Below are 19,153 nucleotides of genomic sequence, written 5' to 3' on the forward strand. Positions count from 1 at the left end.
TAATTCATCTTGGGTGTGGCCCGGGGGGCATCTCTGTAGACAAGCATATGGAAGTGGCTGCCGAGTGTGCAGAGGGGCATCAGCATGAAATAGCAGCACTTGTAGCCACGATGATCAGAGATCCAGGAGGAAGACCAGAAAGTGGAGGCTCTGGAGATGCATTCCGAACCCATTTTTATAATCAGCTCCTCTCCCAGGCTGGTGGTGATTTGAGAACATAGTTGGGATCTTTTGCACCATTCTGTCTTCTTCTGGTCCATTACCTTGCTCTTGAGAAACACCTAATAAATATTATTGAATGACTTTAAAACATGTTTCCTCTCCCCTCTCATTGTTGACAAAAATATAGGTATTCTTCTGCACATTATATCTCTCCTCTGAGAATCATGATTCTGCAAATTAACTGTCATTTGGGTCAGCTGATTTGCATCTGCTGATCTTGTGTGATCTGTGTCTCAGGTCACCTTATTGGTAGCATATGTGTAAACTAAGGGCATTCATGGTGTGTGGTCAGCCCCCCATGCCTACACATATATCCCAGTGACTCTCAGGTACAATTGGGAGAGAAAGGTGACAAGAATGATCATGGTGAAGCCAGGTATAGAGATATGAAAGACAAAAAGGCATAGTTTTTCATGAGTTAGAAGACTTGAAACCATGATGTTCAATGAGTCAAAGTCTTGGATGGTTTCCATTGGCCCTTCGAACAGTAGCTCATCTCTAAGGAACACAAAACACTTGGGTTAGGATATTCAGTATGAGAAAGCAAGTCTAGTCATCAAAAGTTAGAGATTAAGAACTGATAATTTCACAGTTACCAGAGCTAATATAATTTGTTCATTCACTCATGATTGGGTATCCACTGCTCAATTGGTCTTCATTTACTGTTTCTCTAGAATCACTTGACTATGATCTGCTCTGTGAAAACCACTATTACTTTTTGTCATTTTTTATGTATTGAACAGCTTGGGGATGAACCATGACGATGACCATTCATCCTGTGCTGGTCGGTCCCACATCATGTCGGGAGAGTGGGTGAAAGGCCGGAATCCCAGTGACCTCTCTTGGTCCTCCTGCAGTCGAGATGACCTTGAAAACTTCCTCAAGTAAGTCCTTGAATCATTCTGTAGCCTTAATATAGTAGAAGATTTCTTTCAGAAGATCTAATGATTGGCATCTCAACAAGTGTGAGAAGAAGTGAATCTCCTGAGAAAGTCTCAGCGGGCCTGAAGAGATGGTCCATGCACAGTCTCATAACAGGCAGAAGCATCTTACTAAGTGTGTAGCTGGAACTGTGTTGGGAGCCTGATGGGTGATCATTAAATGATTGTTTTGATTGAAATCTCAACATAACAACCCTGTCTTGAAAACCCAGTATTTCTCTGCAGACCTGTGACCATAAGTAAACACCAGAGAGCCAAGCACTTACTAGTTGCTGAGGCTGCTTCGTGTGATGGGGAGTAAATTTGCTTGGGGGTAGGAGGAAGGTTGCTCACCTGCTTCTCACTGTGAAGAAGGGGTATCTCTTGCTCACTGACACTTTCTTCCTAGAAGATTTCTGTCCCATTCTAGTCTCTGATTTCTACAGAACAATTAATTGGTTTCAGACCTTTATCAAACCTGGTGTGTTCACAGACCATGCTGGTCCCTTAGTGTCAGAACTATAAGGCTGAATTCATAGCATTGATGTGTGGCTGGTCACTTTTCTACTGAATCATGTTAATCCCCACACCTGTGGAGACCCCCGTGTATCAGTGAGTCTCTCTTGCTGTGGAGCTTTGCAGTCCGGTAGTACCTTGAAGTTCCAAGGGGACGTGGTTGAAACGGCAGAGGTATCATCTGGGTCTTCTCTCATGATTTTTGTTGTTGGGGAAATTGTTTAGTCAACAGGCTTAAGAGAGAACTTGTTTCTTTTAATATAGCCTACTTCTGCTGAGATTTGTTATTACGGGATCTTGATAAGATGTTACAAGCCACTCACTGGATGTGATTTTACTTTATCCAGAAAGGTCAGGGCAACACAATGGGGTGTGCCCTTTTGCTCACACACATGGTGCTGGTTGACATGTGGCATGTGTCTGAACCTGACAGAATGGACTGGGCTCAGCTATGTATACTTGCATGTGTGTAACTCCTTTCTTCAAGAATTTTTGCAGCCAGGCAGTGGTCCCAGATACTCGGGAGACAGAGCGAAGAGGATCATGTCCAGGCAAAGTTAGCATGTGACACTATCTGAAAAAGAAATTAAAAGCGAAAGGACTGGGGCTATAGCTCACTATGTAAAGTACTTGCCTAGCAGGCTTGAGGCTCTGAGTTCAATCCCCAATGTCCCCCCCCCCAAAAAAAATTTGACAAATGTCTGTTTTGTTTTTTTTTATTAACATGTGCCTTGCTTTGAAGATAGAAAAATATGAGCTCTTAAGTATTTAATCGAATGGAGCCCACTTTGGGGAAATGTTTTTCTTATTGTAAATGGGCATTCCCATCCTGGTTGAAATCCTGAGGTCCTCTGCAGTGTGCCACCAGTCAGTCTTCAGTGATGCAGGAGGTGTAGGCAGGTGAGACACCGAATCTGGCACACTTGTCTTGGCCCACAAGACAAGAGCCTACAAGAGAATTTATGGAGTTAAAAATAAGCACTTTGATTTTAATTGAAGTAAGACAACCCTAACTTGTGCTTTTTCTTTATTCCTGGTTTCTTTTGTTTCCCTTTTTCTTTCCTTTGTGGTAGGGGGGTTGAACTCAGGGCTTTGTGTTTACTCAGCAGGCCTTCTACTAGTTGAGCCACTCTGCCAGCCCTTTTTGTATTGGTTGTTTTTAAAATAGGGTCTCACTTTTGGCCAGGCCAGCCTGGACTGTGATCCTCCTGTTTGGGCTTCTCTACATAGCAGGGGTGACAGGCACACACTACCACTCACAACCATTGGTTAAGATGAGGTCTCACAAACTTTTTGCCAAGGCTGGCCTTGGACCACAATCCTCCTAATCTCTACCTCTCAGTGGCTAGGATTACAGGCTTGAGCCACTATGCCCAGCTGTTCATGGTAACTTTTTCTCGAAGCTGTGTTCTAATATAGTATCCTAGTAATCTATTTCAAAAGCATTTTCATCAAACACCTCAAGAAAAGTCCATTCTCCTCATGGGAGTTGTTCCTAGGATTCTCTTGAGTGACCATTTAGAAAAAGAACAAGAAGAAAAAATGCACAGCCATGTGTCCAGTGCCAACCTCCTTTTGCCAGAAGTAACCCCCAGGAGTATCCTCCTCAGGATTTGGAATATCAAAACAAAAACTCGGACAGTGCATTTTCAAGTCATCCTGTCACTTGGCTGTTTCAGATCCAAAGTCAGCACCTGTTTGCTAGTCACTGATCCCAGGAGCCAGTACGCAGTGCGCCTCCCACACAAGCTGCCAGGCATGCACTACAGCGCCAACGAGCAGTGCCAGATCTTGTTTGGCACAAACGCCACCTTCTGCAGAAACATGGAGGTAAGCAGCCGTGGGTGGGCTGGTTCAAGAAGGGGCACAAGCCTGGCCCTCGCTCAGCAGGTTTGGCTTTAACCAGAGGTCACAATCTTTCACTCAGCATGTAAAAGCACACATGCACATGCGTGTTCATGTGCACATACATGCATATGCAGACAGTCTTTTGTATTTACGCACTCATGCTCTGGGGATGGTCATGTGTGCACCCACACCCACACAGGCCTTTGTAAGCATCTGTCCACACACAGGCCACTCTACAGGGGGACACTGCAGGGCCACCCTTTAGGACAATGGAAAAAGGAAATTAACTCACACTTCTTGAAAATAGTGATGTAATGTCACCTGACTTCACACCTTGCACAGATAAGGAAGGGAGCTAAGAATTGTTTGACATCAAAGAAAATTTACCAAGTAATAAATACAATAATAGTGATACAATAACACAATAAAAGTAATAGCTTCATTAAATAGCACTTGCTGAGCCATTCCCCCATGTTTGGTCCTAAATCTTTTTGGTGTGATGACCCAATTAGTCCTCACCACAGCTCCCTATTTTCTATACCTAACTTACAAAGGCAGACTTCATGATCATTCAGAATGGCTTGGGTGGTAGAGCAAGGGTTTAGGGCCAAGTCTGGTCACCCCAGAGTGCACACTTTTTTACTGTGCTGTAAACAGTGCTAGGACCTATGGCTTCGTCAGTTCTGTGGGTGAAGGGTGCCAAGAGGGTCTGAGGATCTGGGGCAGGCCAGTTGCATGCCTGTGACTACCTGTGTACCACGTAGGGAAGGCTCTGGACCCAGGGGAACACTAGAGATGCCTAAGGCCCAGCTGCCACTTAGCTAGGGGAGCAGAATCTGCACCACCCAGGGCAGAAGGACAGAAGCAGGGGAGCAGCTAGGGATACGTGGGGCCTAGGAGCCACCCAGGAATGAGGGAGGACTGTCTAGGATAGCGTCTAGTCCTGGGAAGGATGGATGGAAGGCTGGCCAAGCTCCTGGGACAGGAGCTCAGTCCTAGTGGGACAGGAGCTCAGTCCTAGTGCAACAGCCAGGCAAACTACTATGCAGAGGCTGTCGCCAGAATGACATCCTGGATCCCAGGGAGCCTGGACTCCCAGAGACGCCATGCTACATCTTGAGTACCTCCTGTCTAAGAGTGAGTTAGTTCAGGATATTGGGGCAACATCTGCAGATGGAGCACTGCCTTTCATTTGAGGGTGCAGACAATGGTAGCACCTCAAAACCAGGCTGTTGCTACCTGTCACCTGTTTCTTGCAAAGACACTTATCCACAGTGTTGTCCTGAATTCTCCTTTGCTGGTCTTCAGCACAGTGAGCCAGCAAGGGTCCCTCCCAGACCTGACCAATGTGATCAGCCCTAGGATTCCATCATGGTACTGAGGGGAACACCAGTGCCTCATGTCAGCCACTACAGGGCTTTCCCATGCAATGGGTTTGGCTCTCATTTATATACACATGTACCTGCCAAGAATATACTGTTACCCTTCACCTCACCATTACTCCCTAGAGTGAGTTGATGGCACAGAAATGTCAGGAGAAAACCTGTTTCAGGAAAGCCTTTATGGTGTAAAGACGGTACTAAACCAGACCAGTATGAGCTCATGTGTTAAGGATGCTGGGCATTCAGGAAGACCAGAAGGGCTCCCGGGTGGAAACAGGAAAGTGCTTAGCAGATTTGAGGACATAGAGAAGCTACTCCGCCCTCTAGGGAGTCCTATCTAAGGCTGTTGAGAAGGGACCAGACAGCTGGGCCTGGCTCTGCCAGGGTAGAATTGAATGAGGGGAAGATGGACAGTGCCTATCTCCTCTCTGAAAGTTGGAGCCATATTTCCATCTTGGAGCCAGTTAATTGAATACAACTAGGTAAGGAGGGACCAAAGAAGGGGAAAAAGAAGGGTGCAGGGGGACCGTGGTTTCCTAGGCTGGACTCCTTCCTTGCACTGTTACACAAAATCCCGACTACAACCCTCAAAGCAGGGATTTTTAACTTGATTTTAACAGATGAGAGAACAGAGGCTAAGGGAAGTTAGGGAACTGGCCTGGGCCACCCTGTCTGAAAAGGAGTATAGGCCCAGGCGGTTTGTTACTGAAGAAGAAAAGAAAGGCCGGTGTGCTCAAAGACTGACCCCAGCAGGAGGAAGACTACCTGGTATTCTCTTTCCCTTTTTTAGCATCCTTTCGTTTCAAGAGGACAATTCAAGGTCCTCAAGTTTGGCTTTGTAACCTCTTCCTCCCTAGAGGCCCAAGATCCAAACATATATGTGGGACATCTTTTCATTTGTAAGTTACACTAAGCCAGGCATTGACCCCTGCAGCTCACCAGGAGCCTTAGCTTCAGTTTCCTACTTGCTTTTTCCTAGAGTTTCACCAGTAAGTAAATAAGTAAATTGGCATTTTCTGCCCCAATCACAAGCAGGAGTGATTTCTTGGGTAAATGAGGAGTGGTGGTCACCTTGATGATTGCCAGTCTCAGCTAGTCACTGGTCATCTTCCCTTGCAAGGCTAGTGATGCTTCCTTTAAAGGACCCCAACAGTGAGGTGGCAGTGACTGTTGATGGTACAGAATGCATCCCCCTAATGCTCTTGTACTACTGAGGTAGACTGGGCAGAAAGCTAGTGCCTTGGTGTGACGCATAGAGAGCACACTGCCCTTGGCCTGGTGGCATGTCCTCAGAGTCAGATCCAGACTGAGTCTAAGCCACAGTTAAGGACTTGGGGCTCATTGAACCATCAGTTTGTTCCTCTGTGCCTTTAGAGATCTGTGTTCCAGTAGAGCAGGTCTGTGTATAGCCGCTGTCATTCCTTCCTTCTTACCAGAACTTAATGTTTATGGCGCCAGCGTGTTTTCTCCCTCCCTGTACTCTATCACTTCCCCTCTGTGCTCCCCTTCACCACCTCTGTTCCAGCTATCCTGGCCTTCCTGCTCTCCCTGGAAGTCACAGAAGTCTCCTGCTGCCTGCAGCTCTTTCTGCTGCCTGGCAGTGCCTCCCTTGGTTACACACATAACCTCATCATTTTTTAGTTTTGTTTTGTGTTTGCAAATGCAACTTTCTCAGTGAGGCCTTCCCTGACCACCCTGTTTGAGATTACAATTGGGTAGCCCTCCCACAGCAAACCCACCCTTACAGCACCCACATCTCTGAATCCCCTTAGGGAAAGAAAGCCCTACTTCCAGACACATGCTATCTTTTTACATGCTTATTTATTGTGGTACTGTTTTGATAATCTCTGTCTTTAAACCCTTCAAGAGCTGCCATCTTTGCTTTTGCTCACCAGTGTTTCCTAGCTTCTATGAGCACGTGGTTGATACTGAGATCCAACAGTACTCCTGATGGCAGGCTTTCTTATGTGGTTTCATTCAACTGCTGGTGAGTCTAGATAAGCTCTGAGCTGAGAAGATACACTTAGACTCCTCCCTCTATGACATGTTACTCTCCAACCTGATTTCACAGTTCTCCATCTGGGTCTCCATTATAATGCATGAGACTTGATCAAATGTCAGCTGTCTTGCAGGGCTTCATATGAACCATTTCATGGCTTCCTTCCATGACAAGAACCATGCAACGCAGATGCAGTGAGTCTGGTAGTGAGTGGCCACGGGCTGGTTCCTCATGTCACCTCTCTGTTCTTCTATTCTGGAGTGTCCTCCCTGGTAAAATCTCAGGCTTCTGGCAAAGCAGCACATGTGAAATGCTGAGAAATGGGCCTCTCACAAGATCAGTGCCCAGTAAGGTGGGCTGGAATCTGTGTTGTTTTTTCCCTTCTGGGTGATGCTCATTCCTATCCATGCTGGAGATTGAACTAGTTTGCTCATCTGCAGGATACACATTTATTTATGTCGGCAGTTAAGGGCTACAAAAAATTAGCATAATTTAAGACCTGCATTCCTTATGCAGCCAGAGATGCCCAGAGCCAGTCAGAAAGGTCTTATAACCCAGGGTATTAACTAATAGCCATGACAAATTCTTTCATGCCCCTGAGGATTGAAGTGGTTATCATGACATGAAATGATTATGGTCCCAAAGTTGCCTTTAAATTTCTGCTTCTGGCTGAAAAAGACTAACAAGAACCAGATTGACTATCTCATCTGAAATAGTTACAAATAAAATATATTTTATTTTCAAATAAAATATATGAAACAATAACTTTCCAAGACATTGGACACCAAGCAAGGAAGGCCTTTGATCCTTGAGAACTGCTGTGATACAAGGAAGGGAGTCCTGTGATTCTGTGCTCGTACTGCCTGGACAGTCTCCAGGACACAGCACAGGGAAAGAGAACTGAAAAGAAGCAGCAGTCTTCCTGAGTTGAGGAAACGGAGCCAGTTGTCCAGGGAACTGAGGTAGCTAGAGCTCCTGAGGCAGTTCATGGAAAAATGAGCTGCACATGGAGAGAACATAAGAGATTCACAAAGGGTCAGAGAGTCTCCCAGGACTACTCAGTGCATGTGTGTGAAAAAACTACCCAAGACTGGGCAAGGAACCACCTGAAAGAGTCAGCAGGAACAATCTCAGGAGCTCAGGTAGGCATCTGTAGAGCACACAGTGGGTTTTGCCTCAGTAAGAAAGTAGTATTAATCTTACACTAAATGCTGACCTGGTCTCACCTAACAAAACTTCAAAGTTAAGATCCAAGAGTATCAAACCCTTCATGCACTTGAACCAAGTCTCAAGACATATTTGTAGAAATGCAAAATTACTCAGCACTCAATAAAAATAAAATCACGATGCCTATCAGCAAATAAAAAACTATCAGAAATGCAAAGAAGCAGGAAAATACATTTTAAAAACACAATCAAAAACTGCAAATGACACAGGTGATAGAATTGCTTGTGTTGTATTAAGGACATTGAAACATAATTATAATCATAGACCTGGCTAAGTGTGGGGACCACGTTTCTCATCTACACACCTTGGCAACTCTACTCAAGCAGGAGTACTGAACCACAGCCATGGGGTAGTTTCTGAGGATTTATGACCTGAGATAGAAAAGCAGTCACACCTTTATTTTTCCCCAACCTCTAACTGAAGTTCGATTTCCTTCCATTACAAAGATTGGCAGTAATCCCCAGCAGCCTTTGCAAAACCTGTGACAGTCACTGGGGTTGGGAGTCACAGATATTTTCATGCCATATGATAGTTGTCGCTGATATGGCAGACTAGACTCCCGCAACTTCAGCATTACAGCGGTTACTAGACCCAGGACTTGGTCTTGTCATGCAGTGTGTTGACAAAGAAGCACACATTACTGTATTACACATGAGGAATTCTTTTTTTATCTTGGAAATGCTATTTCAGTTTCCCTGGAGATCTTACATACTTTATAATTATGCATTGACAAATGTACCCTGAGATGGATTTATAGCCAGCATCAGAAGCTTGGAGCCCAGGAAGGCCAGGTACAAGGTGCTGGAGAGCGACAGGCCAGCTGGTGTCCACCCACAGCAGAAAGTCGTGCAGTTGTTTTGAGCTCTCGCAATCTTTTGAATAGAATTTCGAATGCAGAACTTCCTTGTGACTAGACTTCCATGCACGTTCTTCTCTTGGCACTCACAGCGCATAGCTGTTTGAAGACCCATCAAAATTAACACTCAAAGGTGTAGACTATTAACGTAGGAAAAAATACTGTTCCAGTTGCTTGGGGAAAAGCCTCAGCTTTCAAATACTAACCAGGTTGCTGTTCTCTTAAAACATTTGCATACCAGAGAACCAAGAAAAATTAAAACACAGTCCATTCTAATTTTCAGGACTCTGGAGGCCCCCACACCATCACCATTGAATCTTTCATGTCTTTCTGCAGAAAGCTGCTATTGTAAGGCTCAGAGCTGTCTATGGAAATATGAAGTATAAAAAAATTGGCATCCTTAGCTGGCATTTGTTGTAGAAGTTACTGGCAAATACGGCTGTCTCCTCTTGTAGCCAATGCAATGTGGTGTTTTTAATTCAATAAAGCATTTCAAGAAAGTCCAAACATAAAAATTATAAACATTGAATGGTAAATATTTATTAGAAAGGGGAAATGAACTTCATGCAATTAGCCCAATCAGTCTTTTTTTATGATTATAAGTTCCTCCTGCCCCCCATCAGCAAAGTCAGTCTTTAACAAGGCATTTAAGCTACTTAACCTCAGTGAAACAGTGGGAAGGCCAAGTGTAGGCATTGCTGCTTCATACATAGCGTGGGGATGGGCAGTTAGGGTAACACTCTGACCATGACCACCCTCTCATGAAGTCCTCATCCCTTTCCAACTGGGAGTGCCCCCGACCCTGGAACCTGAGCTTCTCAGTTGACATCTTGTGTAATCATCCTGTGCCCCACCTCTGCTTCTCTGCTGCATCTTTTATCATTGTTGCCCTGAATCCCACACGTGGCTGCTACAGGTAGAAAGCAAGGTGGCTTTCAGAGGGGATCCAACAGTGTAGCTGCTGGGAGTACAGGTGTGCCTACACGCCACGGCTCTCACAAGGGACTGTGATATGTGTCTTAGACTGTTTTCATATCATTGTTGAGCACCGAAGCTGTGAGCTGATTGTTTCAGGAAGACAAATATCTAGCCTCAGGCTAGAGGGCTTTATGCCTGCTCTGCTACCCAAGGTTCCCTCTTTTGCTCTTTCCTATGACACTCATGGATTTTGTCTCTGTGCGTAGGAGCCATCTATATTGCACAGTGTGGGGAAAAATGGGCTCTCTAGTCAAGCTGTCCAGGTTCCCGTTCTGCCTCTACCTATTGGACGTGTTCCCTAGTCTCTATGCCTCAGTCTGCTGACCTGCAAAGTGGGAAAGCAAATCTTTCAGATCCATCCTCAGGTTGTTGTGAGAGTTGAGACACGTGAACTAGAGCACTTGGCATGCAGCATGTGCCCTAGAATGTTGTTGCTATTGTTTTTCTGTCACCTTGTTGCCTGGACCCAGTGGAGAAGAGTAGACATGGTTTAACGGACCCAGAATCTCTCTTGACAAACTGCCAATCCTGCAGAGAGGGACCAGGGATGGAAACACAGCTATCTGTGCATCTAAGCATGTCAGGACATTGAAATTACACCTGAGAACAAGGTTCTTTTCTCACGTCAGTCATTTCTAAACTTGGAGCACCATTGAAGTCTCCTCCAGAGGCTGTTATACTCCAAATCCTATCTTGACATCTCTAGGGGAGCCTGGGGTCCAGGTCTTGTTTTTTATACAACATCCCCCAGGATTTGTACAGTCAGCCTTGTGTGGAAATTGCTGGTCTACATAAAATCTGTTCCTTTAATGCCAGTGAACCTGGCCAGAGTGAGAAGCTGGCAGGGTCCCAAAGTCTACTGGCCTTGCCCCTCTCAGACAAGGCTGGATGGTCATATGTGGGGCTGGATGCCCAGCTGAAAGCTGGCTTGCCTGTCTCGGTCTCAGCCTTTCAAAGAAGTTGGACATTGGTAGCACATGGCCCTAATTTTCCAGAAGTGTTTGAAAGCTTACAGTAGACAGCCTTCCCAGAGAGCTCTCCAGACTATGCAATCGTGTGTTATCTTTCATTCTTGTCCCTCTGCCAGCTGAGTCCCTGGGTGCCTGTCCTTGCCTTCACCCAGAGCAGCAGGCAGCACCTAGTTCCAGCCCCATTCAGGTGAGGGTACCTGCTACCTGCAGGAACATGGAAGGACAGACAACACCTGGGACACAGGAAACCTTCCAGAAGCAGTGCTGGCATGCTGGCCTGAGGGAAGACTTCAGACTGCTATAATATTTGTGGAAAATTTGGATTAGTTACTTTTCATCCAGCTCTTGGCATTTTATTTTATTTTATCTGCCTTTGGCTTGTGTTATCAGCAACGGTTTTTTTTGTTTTGTTTTGTTTTTTTGGCAGTACTGGAGTTTGAACTCAGGGCCTTGTGCTTGCTAGGCAAGTGCTCTACCATTTGAGCCAAAACCCCAGCCCTTTTTGTTTTAGTTATTTTTCAGATTGAGTCTCACACTTTTTGCTAGCGCGTGCGCGCATGTGTGTGTGTGGTGATGGTGGTGCAAGGGGAGAGGCTTGTACCACAATCCTCCTACTTCTGCCTCTCATACAGTTGTGAATTACAGGCATACATCTATGCCTGGCTTGGTTTTTAAGATGGCATCTTTCTAACTTTTTGCCCAGGCTGGCTTGGACTTGTGATTGTCCTATTTCTGCTTCCCAAATAACTGGGAAGTTATTTGAAAGTTAGCAGCCACATGTATTTGAGGGTGTTTACATAACCATCCCCTTTGAATGGCTCTGAGTTAGAGCTGTTCTCTTAACTCTCATTGGCTGCCCAGTGAAGAAGAGGCAAAGAAAATCCTAGTCACTTGTACAGTGCCTGGAACTGGCCAGTTCCAGTTGGAGAAAAATGGGAAAGACCTGAGTATGTGATCTTGGGTGTTCTGTGGAGCCTGCACCTTCCCCATGTTTTTGTACCACTGCAGGGAAGGAAGAAAGCCTGGTGCTGGCTTAGTTGGCATGAACCACGAAGCAGGATGGCCAGATGGTGCCCTCTCCAGATCTTAAACATAACCAGGGAGGTGATACAAACTAAGCCAGAACCAGTGGCTTTCTGCTGCAATTTGTAGGTTGTCATGGTGATGGCATTTGGGGGATCTTTGTCCTCCACCCCTGACTCAGCTTGAGTGGCTGTCTCCTTACCTGTTTTACTCATTCTAAGGGACCAGTTTCTGCCCAGCAATGTGTGCACATAAAGTTTGGGCATCTCTAATCCTCTTTAATGCTCAAAACCTTTTGCATTTTGAAGCATTTTGGATTTGGATTTTTGAATTAGGGATGCTCAACCAGTAAAGTCTATGAAAATATTCTAAATCTGAGAAATTCCAACTTCTAGTCCCAAGCATTTGGGGGAACAATCTTCAATCCATGTAGACCCGGGCGGGCGGAGGGAACAGCCTGAGGCCGAGCAGAGAGCTAGTGAGGGTTTGCCAAGTGCCCACACCTGCTGCTGTAGGGAAGGTGAGGCCACGGAGGAAGAGGAAGGTGGGGACTGAACCTGTGAGTTGAAGAAGGTGTCCTGGGGCCGGTCAGGATAGGCCTTGCAACTTAGACCAATCACTGTGGTTCTTCATCTGCAAAATATCTGTCTGACATTTTCGTATAACTGGATTGAGGGTATGCATCCCTGGCAAGGCTGCCCCGAGGTGACGTGGCTAATATGTCCTTGACTGGTGATGCCGCTTTAGTCACCTGGCTAAGGGGTTGTCTTGCAGACTTCTTCACGGTAACTCACTGATGTTCCTTTGACCATTCGTATGACATTTGTGTATCGGGGTCCTGTTGACATGTTGGGCTGGATAATTCTTGGTACTGTGCACTGTAGGCTGTTTTGTAGTATCCTTGGCCTCTATCCACCCTAGATCAAGAGTTGTGACTACCGCCGACCTAATGGTCACAACCAAAACACATCTTCCCACATTAACAAATGTCCTTTTGAGGAGCAAAACTGCTTCTGACTGAGAACCACTGAGCTATAGAATAACTACCTAGTGGTGGATAAAAGGTCATTTTTGCACATATGTAATTTTTTAGTTTCATTCACCCATAACACATGAAATGCAAAAAAGTGCCAGACTCATTAAGTGTGCAGTTACATTCAATTTTTTCACACACTGAGAACAAGTATGACCAACAATCAGAAACTAGAACATTTCTGGGCTTCTAGAAACTTCCTTACTACCCCTTTCTACTCTCTTGCTTTCCATGGTAGCTACCATCTTGGTTTCTGGGCCCTCTGGTTAGTTTTGTCTGAATTTTACATGAAATTGACATGCACACATCAGTTATTCAGAGATTTTCTTGATCGATCTGCAAAGAAGCTGATCTGTTAGACTTCCATAAGCATGATAGGAAAGTGCCTGCCTTCCTGACTCCTTCGCCCATCTTTCTGATCTTTGCCAATCTGAGCATTTAAGAAAAGAGAACACTGCAGGTAGAGCTGCATTTTTTATTAATAAGTTTGAGAACCTCTTCATAGACTTGAAAAGCTAGTGTGTTCTCTTTCCTGTGAACTTAAAAAAAATTTATACTTTTTAATTGGGTCATTGGTCTTTAAATGATTTGTTGGAATTTTATATATTAAGGAAATTGGACCTTTAACAGAAATGTGGGGTTTTTTTCTTTTGCTTTGCTTTTCCTGATTTAAACTCAGGGTCTTGCACTTGCTAGACAGGTACTCTACCACTTGAGCCTTGCCTCCAGCCCTTTTTGCTTTAGTTATTTTGGGGAAAGGGTCTTGCTTTTATGCCCAGGTTGGCATAGACCACAATTCTCCTGTTTATGCTTCCTCCATAGCAGGGAGGACAGGTGTGCATCACCACACCCAGCTTTTTATTGGTTGAGGAGGGGCCTCTCGAACTTTTTTGCCTTGGCTGCCCTTGAAAAGAAATCTTCCTGATCTCTGCCTTCCTAGTAGCTAGGATTACAGGCATGAGCCACCATGCCCAACTGAAAATGTGAGTTTTAAATGTTTTCTCTTGTTCTCAGCTTATTTGTTTTTTACTTTGTTTGTGGTGTTTTAGGTCAAACAGAAATGTGTGTGTGTGTCAAGTGAAATACCTCTTTTTTTTTTTTAAGGCTTTTGGGTTTTGTGCTATGCTTAGAAAGGCCTTATTCATTCCTCAACTGTAAATTGGTTTATCTCCTATGACTTCTTCATTTTATTTTTATGTTTAATTCCTTAATGCAGCATCATTTATTTCAGTATAAGGTATGACGTGGGGATCCTACCTCACTTTGCTTTCAGGTGGCTCCATTTATTGAAGAATTCATTTTCCCCCTAAATTTGAAGTACCTCATTTGTAATATACTAAATTCCTGTATGCCTCATTTCTGTATTTTCCAGTCTGTTTCACTAAATCACATTATACACTCTTAATGTTTATGTGACCGTCGTTTCATAAAATATTTTATTACACTAAACATATGCTTTTCCACCATTTTACTGGGAAATTATTTCCTGCTTGTTTTCCCTGTGGTCTTTTGAATCTTCTAGTTCAATTGTGTTAGCATTCTAAATTCAATTACGTTGTATAGTAAGTTAGCTTAGGGAAAAGCATTTCTTATACCTTCGAGTCATCCTGTCCAAAAATACAGTGTCCTTTACATCTGTCAAGATGTGTCTCATCCCAGAAGAACCTGAAATTTGTCTCTGTCCAGATCTTACAAGCTTCTTATTATATTGATTCCTTCAGAATATTTCCGTTCCTATTTCAATGAGGTCTTTCTTCCATATGTCAATGAATTGGTTACGTTTTGGATTTATAAAGAGGTGTGATTGCTGCATATCACCTTTTTTACCCAGCCATCTTACCGAATTATTTTAGACATTATACAAATTTTTGGTTTAATCACTTGGGTTTTTCAGTTTTTATTTTACCCCATAACTCTGTCATCTAAAGTAATAGTAACGGTGTGGTGGTGGACACACTGTCTTCTTCCTGGCTTTGATGACAATGCTTCTAGTATTTCTCCAAACAGTAAATATTTTATCAAGTTAAGGAAATGCCCATTTATATCTTAAGAGGTTGGAGTTTTTGTTTATTTGTTTGCTTGTTTGGTGGGACTGGGGTTTGAACTCAGGCCTTCACGTTTGCAAAGAAGGCACTGTACTGCTTGAGCTATACTTCTAGTTCATTGTGCTCTGGTTATTTTGGAGATGGGGGTCTCAAGAACTATTGGCCCAGGCTGGCCTTGAACCACTATCCCCAATCTTAGCTTCCCAAGTAGCTAGGATTATAGGTGTGAGCCACGGGCGTCTGGATTCTTAAGACTCTTAATAAAGAATTGTAAGTGAATTTTGTTAAATGTCTTTTCACCTTCTGTGGGGAGAACTTTTGAGTTACTGATATGGAGAATTATATCAGCAAATTTTCTAATACTGAACTATTTTTGGATCCTGAATAAACTTTACCTGGTCATCGTGTGTTAATATGACTGGTAGCAAACCGTGTTTGGAATCTTTGCAACCGTTACCCATAAATAAGTTGATATGGATTTTTCTTTTCTTGTGCTGGTTCTATTTGGTATCAGTGTTGCATTAATTAGCATAAAGAACAGAGAAACTCATCCCTCACTTCTTTTGTTCTTAAGAATGAGAAGTGCGTTAATGTTATCTGCCCCTTAAAGGTTAAACAGATACCTGTGATAAACATAGGGGTGTATACATGTTATACACACATAATATAGCTATAAAATTGGGAGGGGCAGTACTGGGGTTTAAATTCAGGGCCTTACATTTCCTAGGCAACTACTCTACCACTTGAACTGCACACCCCTAGCCCTTTTTGCTTTAGTTATTTTTCAGATAGTGTCTTAGGCTTTTTGTTCAGGACAGAATCCTCCTACCTGTGCCCCCTGTGTAGCTGGGATTACAGGCATGAACCACCACACCCAGTTTGTTCTTTGAACTACTTTCTCAGTAGCTTTTTTTTCCCCCAGGATGGCCTCAGGTGCAATTCTTGTATCTCTGCCACCCAAGTAGCTGGGATTATATGCACAAGCCACATGTCCAGCCAGCATTTTTAATGGTTCTCAAAAAATAGATTTATTATTTTATACATTCACAGAAAAAAATCACTTGATCTCAGATTTAAATACATATAATTGAAGTGGTCAGTGAACATTTAAAAAAATTTCTCAACATTTTGGTTATTTTATTTTCTTTCCTTGTTTTTGGTTGCTTTCATGCTTTCTCCCATTTTTCTTGAGTAATTTAATGAATGGTTTTTTTGGTTTACCTTTTTCTCAAAGAACCAACTTTTATGGTATTCTTCAATTATTCTGTTTCCTAAATAATAAATTTCTCCTTTTATCTTCATTAATATATATTTATATTGTTCCTTTTCAAACTTAAAATGAATATGTTCGTTTTCTTCCTTGTTTATTAATGTGAGTATTTGAAACTCTGGAAATAGCCTCAAACACATATCTTGATATATAGTGTTTTCATCTCTCTTTATTTTCTTCATTATCTGCAGTTCAGGTTATGATTTTCCCTTTGATCACAAAGTTGTTTTTAAAAGATTTTTTTTAAAATTTTCTATATGCTGGGAGTACAGCTCAAGTGGGAGAGTACCTGCCTAGCAAGTGCGAGGTCCTGAGTTCAAACACCAGTACCATAAAAAATTAATTAATTAGTAAAATGTCCATATGGCAAGGTTATTTGTTCTCTAGGTTTTTTTTTTTAATTTAGTTCCTACTCATATGTAATGGGAATGTCTGTAATTCTAGCACTCGGAAAGCTGAGGTAGGAGGATCAGGAGATAGAAGCCAGCCTGGGCAACACAGCAATAGGCTGCCTCACGAACCTTTTTTTTCTTAAATTCTACTTCATTTCACCATGCTGTGGTTTTCATTTTCATGTTTCAGTGAGGCTGGTTTTTATGAATATTCTATGACCACTGAGGACGCACTGTTTTCAGTATAGGGTTCTATCATTGCATCTATCTTAACGTTATTTAGATCTGTTGTATCCCTACTTGTGTTGTACATTTTATTTGTCATGGGAAAAGTGAATTAAACTCTTCTACTAATTTCTCTTTTGTTGTTTCTCCTTATACTCCAGTAAGTGTTGTTTGATGAGATTTACTGCTCAACTCTTTGGTGCGTAGATATTTATAACTATAAATCACCCCAAATGTTATAGTTTTCATAGTATAAATCACCCCAAGAGTTGTGTTTTTAATAGTAGAAAGAACCCTACTTTGTCTTATTTCATACTTTAGGTTCTGGGTTCAAGTTTGCCTGGTATTAGGATCATCTTTATTTCTGACTTTCTTTTTTTTTTTTTGAAATATCCGAGGCAGTCTTCTTTTTTTTTTTTAATTGTTTTATTATTCATATGTGCATACAAGGCTTGGGTCATTTCTTCCCCCTGCCCCCACCCCCTCCCTTAACACCCACTCCGCCCCCTCCCTCTCGCTCCCACCCCCTCAATACCTGACTTTCTGAACCACATTGTTTTCAGTATTTCTTGTTCCACAGCACATGGTGGAGTTCTGGTTAGTGATGTCATCAGATTTTAATTGACAAGGTTATCTTATTTGCTGCTATATTTGATACATCTGGTCCTCGTTCTTACACCATACTTTATATTTTCTGTCTTGTTTACTTCTCCCCCAGTCAGCGTGTTTTCTGGATTTTTCTTGCTTTTTTGTTCCTTAGGTTTCTTCTTTAGAAGATTGTTAGAAGATTGACATTCTTGTTCCAGTGATTACCTTGTAACCAACTGTAAATGTTTAATCCTCCATGTTTTTACTTTCTGCAGGCTTTAAAGATCTCTTATCTTTGGTCAAAAAATTTATCTGTTTATTCATTTTTAACAAATTACCAAATTATCACACAGTGACTTAAAACAACACACATTGTGTTTTTTTGAGACAAAGTATCTCTATGTGACCTGGGCTGGCTTGAAACTCCCAATCCTTTTATCAGCCTTCTGAGTGCTGGGATTACAGGTATGTGCCACCATGCCCCTTAATTCACAGTACACATCTATGATCTCTCAGTCTCTGTAGGTTAGGAGTATAGGCTTGGCTTTGTTGGGTCTTTTGCTTCACAGTGTTTTCCTGAAGCTGCAGTGAGGGTATTGGCTCAGGGTCTGTGGTCTCACGTGAAAGGTCAGCTGGGGGAAGATTTGCTTTCAAACTGACTTGGAAGTTGTTGACAGCACTCCATCCCTCAGTTTCTTAGCTGGTTGGCTGTCCCCAGCTCCTTGCCATATGGTCCTTTCCAAGATGGAAGCCTGTTTCATCAAAGCAGGGCAATACAGAGTCTCCTGAGAAGTCAGAAACCACAGTGACAAAAATGACAGCCTATCAGTTTTGTTGCATTCTGTGGATTAACAGTAAGTCATGAAGGAGGAAGGATGGCGGACGTGGTCACATAAGACAAGTGTGGGAAGTAGTGACTTCATCTCCATTTTCATTCATGAATAACTCCCTTGAGGTGTCCAGCTCCAGCCAGGAGGTGCTGGTTCCCACAGCTCAGGCTACAGAACTCTGTTCCATAGCTGGCTGTCTATCCCTGCAGAAACACCAGTGGAAAGAAAAGAGAAAGCACTGACTGACACTGGTTTCTCAAATACTGCAGAGGAATCGGAAGTTTTCTCATTTCTTGAAGATGGATTACCAAAGAAGGTTTTAGCTAGTCAGATACCTGAAAATGCTTAGAAAGAGGGAAGAAGATGAGGAGAATAATGAAGGTGATGCTGACGAAGCCAAACTCAAAACTCAAAGTGCTTTAAAACTTATCCTGGTGAGGACCCTCCTGGATTGTCACCATTGCTTTGAAGTAAGCATACCCTGTGGTTTAGTGTCTTCACCATCCAGTGACTGGGTACATTGTGTCCTGTCTGGCTGAGACCGCATCTCAAGGGTCTACACCATAAATAGCCAAAGTGAAGGTGACCCATATGGAAGTCTTTTTATGATCTGTAGCCACACTGAAGTTTCAGGCCACAAGAAGGCGGTGCCAGGACAGTCCAGCACTCTCTCTGACCTGCCACAGTGCTGAGCTGGAGAGACAGACTTAACTGCTTAACTTACAGGTAGATTTTGAAGAGCTTCAAAATGTCAGTTGTATAAGTTCATGTGTGAAAGTGTGTGTGTGTGTGTGTGTGAATTCTTATAAAATAAATACACTTTTAATG

The 19,153-nt window shown here is 43.1% G+C and overlaps 1 protein-coding gene across 5 annotated transcripts in view; it reads left to right on the top strand.

Moving 5' to 3' along the window:
* The window catches only part of Adamts17 (ADAM metallopeptidase with thrombospondin type 1 motif 17), a 333,323-nt gene that overhangs the window by 163,452 nt on the left and 150,718 nt on the right, over positions 1–19,153 (top strand). For all 5 annotated transcript variants that reach the window (XM_074061615.1, XM_074061617.1, XM_074061614.1 and 2 more), the window contains exons 9-10: positions 966–1,106; positions 3,338–3,488. In XM_074061615.1, coding sequence (XP_073917716.1) covers positions 966–1,106; positions 3,338–3,488 — 292 coding nt within the window. The remainder of the gene's footprint in view (positions 1–965; positions 1,107–3,337; positions 3,489–19,153) is intronic.

The sequence above is a fragment of the Castor canadensis genome, chromosome 19 (genome assembly GCF_047511655.1).
Source record: "Castor canadensis chromosome 19, mCasCan1.hap1v2, whole genome shotgun sequence".
In the NCBI taxonomy this organism is placed as follows: Eukaryota; Metazoa; Chordata; class Mammalia; order Rodentia; family Castoridae; genus Castor; species Castor canadensis.